The following is an 8,872-nucleotide window of genomic DNA, read 5'->3' as shown; positions in this document are numbered from 1 at the left end:
TTGACATCTAAAATTCTAATTTTACAAATTCCAGCTGTGAAGAATGCTCATAACGTTCTTATTACAGCTGACATAACAGAGTATAATCACACATCTTGGAGCCCATATTACCTGACAGATTCACTCATATCAGGCTGAGGCACCATTGCCTACATAACTTGATCAGAGTTAAATTATAACTGACTGTGACTTTAAAATAAAAAAATCTGCCAATCACCAATCCGATTTGCTACAATTCTGAGAAAATAGGAAAACCCATACTCTACCAAGAATGACAAAGCTACCTTTGCAGAAACACTGATCATACTCCATTCTTCAATGTCAGGAAGCAAAAAAATAAATAAAGCACAGGTAGGTAAGAGTTTATTTTTGATCACGGATCTGTTTACTAACTTCACTAAACAAAATATATTATGTTTATATCTTGCTTACATTTTTAAGATGGAAAAAATATCAGCCAAAAGAGCAAGTACATCACAAAGATATGAGTCCAAAGAAAAAGTGCTCACTGCCTACTTATTTCACTTTTCATGGTGCCTCCCTAGTACTTGAACAACTCCCACCCTTAATCAGTGCCATTCTCCTTCCTAAGGACAGCATTTAGTCTCTTATCTCTAATAGGGGGGAGCTTCTCAAACATTTCAAAACCAAGCTTGATGTCTGCTCTGGGCATCTTGAAGAGAAGAAGATGATTCTTCAAAACCTGAAAAGGACAATTTAAATAAAGATACGATGTTACAATTACCTCAGTGAAAATGTTTGGTTAAATATCATTATACTCTTTAATGCCTTCGACAGAATGCCAATTTTCACAATACCTCATCTGTCAGAAAGTATGTCTTCCTCAGCAAGCTTTTTCTTTCCATGTCGATTTCCTGTGCATAAATACGGAAATTCATAAAACTTTAAATGATCTCCGTGTGTGCCCAGTACTTTAGAAAAAATGCATTACTCTAGTTGATTTAGCTACATAAATCATAAGCAAAATTAAACAGACTACATCAACAGAATGTGTAAATGTTGATAAAAGTGGATGAATCCAGAAAGATGCTTTTAGTCTTCAGAAAGTGTTTCCTGAGAAAAAAATATTATCTCTCTTAGCCATCCAGAGTAGATTGGTAATATCCCTATCACATAAGAATGACCAAACCTCTTTAACACAATAGAAAATTTAAAATGTTCTTGAATAACATCTTCAAAACATGCAAAATCACAGCTCCCCAGCACTCTAAACAGCAGTGGTTATTGTATGTACAACTAATCATCAGGAACTTGAACAGAATGTAACCTACCTCGTTTTTTGTGTCTTGTGAAAAGATGAAGGCGTTCACATGAGCAACGGCAACAGCATATAAGACTGGACACCATGCAAGTCGTAAGGATCCTGTTACTAGTGCCCGGAAGTATGACCGCAGTAGGGGCAGAGAATCTTCAGGAGGAGAAGTGAACCTTTCCAATGGAATGGGCAACTGAAATTACCACACCAACACCATGGTTAGACTGGGTTAAACAAAAGTGGAAGTAATCATCACACAACATTTTGTCTTTGACAGGAATAGCATCCCTCTACAGTTACAACATAACATGTATACTATGCTACATTCTCATTTTAAGATGTTCAGACACCATAGAGCAGGGAGACCCTCAATCCAAAAGGACTGCTAAAGGTGTAAGCTGCTTCTTGGACGGGGAAAGAGGCAAAGCTGCATTTTTTTTCTCAAAATGAGACACCTGGCATTAACAATCTAAGCTGTAAATAAATACTCCACATTCCTTATATGACATTTTGCCTCATGACCGACAAAGTTGTGAATGCAAAACGGAATGGAAAAATGTACAGGGATGGCTACAGCTAAATGTCCATAAAGATCTTAGGTTTTGGGGAGGCTGAAGAGGCATCCAAATAATAATCAGTTTAAAATGGGCCCTGTATGAGTGGTCTGTCTGACAGTTTGACTCAAGCTGATCAATGGCAGCATTCTTTTTTTTTAATAAAATGGAGAAGCCACTAGCTCTCAACATCAGGGGTCTCCAATTTCAGATATGGAGTGCTACTCTGGCTGCAAATTTTCTCTCCATTTTATAATTGGAGACCAGGTTTGATGATAATTCAATCTTTTGCCTTAATTTTAATTGATTTATTATTTAAGAATCAGAGCCCTTAATTATTTCTTTTTTCCTTAATTGTCAGACAAACAATAATGAGATAAAAAAGGAGCCAACACATGTTAAGCAACCTGTTTTCATCATACAATATCTGAAAATAAAGAAAGATGAAGATCCCAATAATGCTGATCTCCTCAGGCCCACAAAACATTTCGACGGTGGTCTTAGAAAACAGGAAATCAACAGTGTTGAAAATGTCAGCAGTGACAGAATAAGAGCACCAACAAGCCACAGAATTAAATCATAAGAGTTTAACAACAAGATTTGGTTTCTAATTCAGAAACTGGTTGGAGTTTCAGAAACCAATTGAGCTGGTCATCTGTTGGCTCTCTTCATATCTCATTTGTGTTTGGCTGTGGTGCCATTTAATTAAAGAAAAAAATGAAACAGTTCAGAGGACTAATTCTTAAAAATAAGTTAATTAAAATGAAGGGAAAAGAAGTTAATTAGCTACAAAAACTGGTCACTAATTAATAAAAAGGGTCAGAATGACAACCTGCAGCCACAGAAGCTCTCTAGAACCGGAGATGGAGACCCCTGCTCGACATTTTATGAATATACTATATTAAATATCACTTATAAAAATTGCTTTATGTCTGTCTGATCAGCTGTTCTCACAAACCATCGCTCAGCACACACAATCAAGTTTGTGAAGTAACAAACTGGTGTCAAGGTAAGTGGTCATTTTCACGCACACATTCTGTGTTGATGAAACAGATGACACTCTAATGGTATGTAAATCAAAAGAAAGGTCTTTTTATTTCTTGGAATGCTTCTACCAATCCAAGATTTTTAAGCATTTGTCTTTTCAGTGCCCTGTTTTCTATCCAGACAAGTAAAATATTACAGCAATATTTTATAACGTGTTCTGTTCCCATCACCCAATCTGTCATCTGTACAGTCATATACTGAAAACAAATCCAATTCCTTGGAGTGACCTCTTGGATACAGATTTGCTAACAATACAAAATGAGTTTCAATAATAATAACAATACATTTCATTTTAAAATCTCCTTCTTGCCACTAAGGACATTTTATAAAGGAAGACATAAACAGAAAAAAGACATCATAAAGACTATGACAGTAAAACTTCATGTGCCATTTCTAATGTATCATAAAGCAAAGACTTGCCATGAACTCATTTCTTTAACTCGGCCTGTTTTTCAGAAATCAGTTTCCATTTTATACTGCGTGGCAACATTCAATATTCATTTAAGAAACTTCAGAGGAATATATCACTTTCTTTTTACTTGTGGCCTTCACCTGTTTAAAAAATAGTTTCCATCACACGTTACACATAAAATTTGAACAGAAATAATACATCTGTGCAAAATGTTTCAGGAGCCATACAACAGAACTTATTTCTTGTCGGGCACCCATACTTTAGACCCGCAAAGGAAATTTTTTCCATGACAGCAGCTATACTCTGTGAAGGTTAAATTAATATTGGCTAAGCAAAACTGTTCCACATTTACAGTGGGTATAGAAAAGAATCACCCCCTTCGAAACATTCCCACTTTTTTGCTTTACAGCCTTAAATGAAAACACACAAACCAATATTTACTCCAGCTTTACTTACTCAATGTAATCTACAACATCCAAGTGAAAGATATCACAGCTATAGTTCAGAAGCATTTTAAAAAACAAGAAATGCTGAGATTAATAAAGGATCACCCGAAACAATATTTGTCAACTCAATCAGGTGTAAGTAAGCACCATTTCCATTGCAGACCATGTTTACTGGCTTCCTTCCACCTGTGATCAGTTATAATCAATGTGATTAGTGAAGCTGTTCCTGGAGCATTCATTCCCTTGCATGGTAGTGCAACTGACAGCAAACAACTGACTATGGGTGGCAAGCCACTTTCAAAAGATCCCAGGGATAGAGTTGTGAACAGACATAAGGCAGGAGATGGATACAAAAAATTCTCAAAGGCTTTATCAATCCCAAGGAGCACAGTAAAGTCCATAATAAAGAAGTGGCAAGTGTTTGATACTACTAGGACTCTCCCTGGATCCGGCCGTCCCTCCAAACTGGATGGATGAGAAGGAGGAAACTGGTAAGAGAGGCTACCAAAAGGCCAATGGCCACTTTGAAGGAGTTACAGGATTTTATGGCAAAGAGTGGTCATTGTGTGCATGTGACAACAATTTCACAAGTGCTCCACAATTGTGGCTTGTTTCGGGAGGGTTGCAAGGAAAAATGTGTCCGAAATGCATCAGGATTGTTTATTCATTTGCAAACTTCAGATGCTGAATCTTGTGGCTAGGACACAGGAATGGCTTTCTTCTACTGACTACAATAAATGTCATATTGGTTCAGGTGCCTCTGCACAGTATGACAGTGCACCACCACTCAAGGGTCTGCCAAATATTCCTGAAGGTCTTTTGCAATCAAACAGGAGTTTTTATTTGCCTTTCTAGCAATCCAATAAGCAAGTCCTTTCAGAAGGTTTTCCTGGTCTTCCAGATCTCAACTTGACCTCCACCATTCCAGTTAACTGCCATTTCTTAATAAAATTATGAACTGAGGAAACAGCTACCTGAAAACACTTTACGGTCTTCTTAGCCTTCTCCTGCTTTGTGAGGATTAATGACTTCATTTGTTACAATGCCAGGCAGCTCCATTGCTGCTGATTGTTGGAACAAATTTTGAGGAGTCAGAATATTTATATGGCTTTGTAATTTGTATCACTCGTGGGTTCGTAAAAATGATTATGAACAAGCCATACTCCTAACAAGCTAATTAAGGCCTGAAACCCTGGCAGAAGTTATCTGAGACCTCAAATAGAGTGCTGAAACTTTTGAATGGTGCCCTTTTTCTTTTTTTACTGTACAATTGTGCAGAACAAAAACAATGCACTAATCTTCCATAAAATGCTGAAAAGGATTGTGCCACATTTAACTTTATGCCTTTTGGTGATCAGTTCATCTTCTGCTCACTTAACTATTCACAATAACAGACATTTTAAGCAAGGGTGCCCAAACCTTTGTATACCACTGTATATATATTTTTTTGTGAATAGTCAGCAGCATATCTTGAACTTCTAGCTAAACACATTGCTATCATCTGTTTCTCACTAAATGCATTATATTTTCTTCCTAATCATCAGTCCCAGCAAAGTTCTGATAATTTTATACTGGAACATAAAAATACATGGGAATTAAAAAACATATGTTATTTGGATCTGACATTCAAAATGCCAAAGGAATTGTATTTCAGAGCACATGAGTAGCCATAATGAACTATTTATTCACTTAATAATTTTTATACTTATAGCTTAAATGCACATTCTCTGGGATGTGGGAGAAAGGCAGGGTAGCAGATGAAACTTCAGACAGGTAGAGACAGTAGCTAGGAGTTGAACCTGGGTCCCTGGAGTTGTGAAGAAGCCTCACTAATTACTGCATTAACGCTGTCTATTCTGTAGTTCAAGAGTTACATGTCAACCATTCTGGGAAAACAGCGCTATATAAAAATAACCTAAATTGAATTGAAGGGACTTTCTTCATCTTTGGATCTGAAAGGATGAGTTACAGATTTTCAGTTTAAGACAATTTATGACAGTAGCTTCTTCATTAATGTAATATTTTCACAGGAGGTACCACAAAAAAGCTGCCAGATGAATAAGGGTTATTGCAAAACTTCCTGATAAGTAAACAAAGATTTTACTTATTTGAACACAGTCTGAACATGGATAATTTCCTAAACATCTGTCCAAGAGAAGCAGAAGCCTACAGTTAGGGTCTTGATAGGCACATTTTGGACTGTTTGGATCATAGAAGGTGTGTGCATTCCTCAGTTGAGTTAGACCATGTAAAAACATTTTTTTAATCGAGTGCGGGCTGCCATTCAATGTCTGAAAACACTTGTTAGGTAAAATGGTGACTCTAAACTGGCCTCAGAGTATACAGAAGCTTGTCTTCAAAATGTATGCTGCGTTCAACCAGGACTGCTTCCTTTCTTACACTCTATACTGTCATGTTAAGCTCCTGCTCCCTGCAACCAAGTAATGGACTATGGAAAAATTAGAAGAATTCATTGTTCAGACAACATTTTCAGAAGTAAACTGAAGTTGAGTAAATTGAAACAAAACAACCAAGGAGGGGGAAGCAGTAAATTAAAAATCTGAAAAAAAGAAAAGAAAAAAACACCAAAAACTGCCTTGGCAACACCACAGTGGAATGAGTCCATACCATTAAAAAAACATTTCCTTTGTAAACAACTGTATTAAATGTTTGTGAGCAAACCACAAAGGCAATCGGAAGCTATTAAGTGAATTACACAGGCATTAAACCTTCAGTTTTCCTTTTATTCATATTTTCACAGCAATTAAGCAGCAGTACAGTACAAAAAGCCTGCCTTGAGACCGTTCTAACAGATTTGTCTTCTTTCTATCCTCAGAGGTCTACTCCAGAAAGAAAAAAAAATGTTTGCAGTTACACAAGCGCCTTCCAAGATCTACCAATGAGTGTTTAAACTACAATATGATTCATGTAGCCACTTAAGAAATGCATCAAAAAAAGTCCATAAACACATGCCAAATCATTCATATAAGCCGACATAACACAGGTGACATACAGCATGACCTCTGTAAAGCTCATAGCAAACGCCCTTTAAGACCAGGCAGGTGCCAAGTCTTAGAATGTTATAAGTCCATGGTATTAATTGGACTGGATGACAGATTAAAATTACTGAGACTAGGGGGCTTCGCCCCCTGCTCGCTTCGCTTGCCAACCCCCATTTTTGGTTTTCTGGATACACACTTTTAAGATTTTTTTTTTTAAATTGTTGCTATTTCATTAGTTTCACTTTTATTTCAGAACTGCTGTAAAAACAATAATTGGAAACTTTCGAGTCCCAATATGCTGAATCTTTTAAATGAGGTCAGTGAGACATGTGTTTAATGACTTTCTACCATAATTCAGGACAGGTTTCTCTGTTTGGAATGTCAGCACAGACAAAACGATCTACAGTACATCATCAGCAGTTAATAATTTATTTTGCAAAGTAACCAATAAATGCATATGAAGTAAACCCTGTTTTTGAAATTCTCTGACTTAAACTTCAAAGCCTTACAATATTTACATACTTCTGAAATATCACCTGTGCCATATATTCAACCTCTATTTGCCTTTTCGTTAATTTCTCTGAGTAATAATTTCTCTTTGTTTGTGCTAATGTGTCTTTCTTTGTTTTGATACTGTTGTTTTTATCTGCTGTTTTTTTTGAGTCTTTTGAATTCCAGTTTTCATTATCTCTAACCTGCTCTGCATGTGTTTGGCCCACTTGTTTTTAACCTCTTTATGAAGTTTTACTTTGTTTTCTATTCTGTCTTTTATTTCTGACCTCGCTTTGTCCTGCTTTTTTTTCCTGATTACACCTGGTCCGTGGTGATTATTTTCCCTTTTTCGAGTAATAATTTCCGTTTGTTTGAGCTACTGCGATCTTTGTTATCTTTTTTTTATACTTTCTAATTTTCCTACTTTCATATTCTTTAACTTTCTCCACATGTGTACCGCGCCATTTTTTTTTTTTGAGTCTTTCGAATTCCACTGCTTTCATAATTTCTAACCTGCTCTACATGTGTATAGCGCCAACATTTGTGAACGTCTTTATGAATTTCTACTTTGTCTTTTACTCTCTGTCTTTTAATTCTGAGCCCAATTGGACATGCTTTTTTTCAATTCCACTTGTTCCGGGCTGATAACTACTTTCCTTATTGTCTGAATTTGTCTGAATTTGCACCTAGATTATTCTTTTTCTTTTTTGCTCTTTTTTCTCTCCAACGCTTTTGAGTCTCTTTTCTCTGCACTGCTTTCTTCTTCGCTTAGTTGTCGAAGTTTCATTTATAAAGTATTGTCCTTATATGCTTTATATGGGCTGAGACCCTGGATCTGTTGTTACTCAAATCCTTCACACGACTGGGTCAATCTTTTGGCACAAATTCTCATGTTTAAGGTCCCCGCGAGACGCTCCATGGCCATTTTCTTTCAACTCGCAGGTCTTTTAAGTGTCTTCTGTGATCTTCACGTGAAGATCATGGCTCGTCTCCCTAGTCTTTCTCGCCAAGATTTTTTTTATAATAGAGATCGATCTCTCTCTCTCATCTCATCTGAAATGCTAAATTAATAGCACTACATATCTTCAAGATGACAGAATCTGGTCAATAATGCATCTTGCTGAAATTGCCCGGAAGAAATACCACTTTATTTATTTGGAATCTATCTTATCTTACATTTTATTCCTTTTAAATATACAAATACAAAATTTCCATGTTTCTGTCTGGGCATTACGTGAAAACTAGAAAAACATAAAAACAGAGACAACTTCATTAATAATTGCAGTTGTTCCTCCCCTTAACCTCAATTTCAACTTCAATATCTCCAGAATAAAACATGATATCAATATGATTTTTATTTAAAAAAAATATGAAACTTGACTGCTGAACTTAATTGTGGAGCAATGACCCATCAGTGGCGATATCCATGCTCGAGCTGGAGTAACAAAGGACTTTTGAGATGGCAGAAATCCTGCCAGAAATGCTGCTCAAACCGCAAAAGGGTATGTGTTATTACTGTGTGCACTGTACACTCTTTATGACATTTCGATATTATTACTGAACTATTACTGAACTATTGAGATAATTATTATTTGTGTTCTAGGAATTGCTCCTTGTAATAAAATTACTTCTGTTTCACTAAA

The 8,872-nt window shown here is 36.3% G+C and overlaps 1 protein-coding gene across 1 annotated transcript in view; it reads right to left on the bottom strand.

The window, feature by feature from the left end:
- Positions 1-350: 350 nt before the first annotated feature.
- Positions 351-8,872, bottom strand: part of rpap1 (RNA polymerase II associated protein 1) — a 74,214-nt gene continuing 65,692 nt past the window's right edge. Inside the window, exons 23-25 of the mRNA XM_039741420.1 lie at positions 1,293-1,469; positions 819-875; positions 351-703 (exon numbers count right to left, since the gene is read on the bottom strand). Coding sequence (XP_039597354.1) covers positions 566-703; positions 819-875; positions 1,293-1,469 — 372 coding nt within the window. The 3' untranslated portion in view covers positions 351-565. The remainder of the gene's footprint in view (positions 704-818; positions 876-1,292; positions 1,470-8,872) is intronic.

Source organism: Polypterus senegalus, chromosome 18 (genome assembly GCF_016835505.1).
Source record: "Polypterus senegalus isolate Bchr_013 chromosome 18, ASM1683550v1, whole genome shotgun sequence".
NCBI lineage: Eukaryota > Metazoa > Chordata > Cladistia > Polypteriformes > Polypteridae > Polypterus > Polypterus senegalus.
The sequence above is the reverse complement of the archived record's forward strand: the minus strand, read 5'-3'. Positions and strand labels throughout refer to the sequence as shown.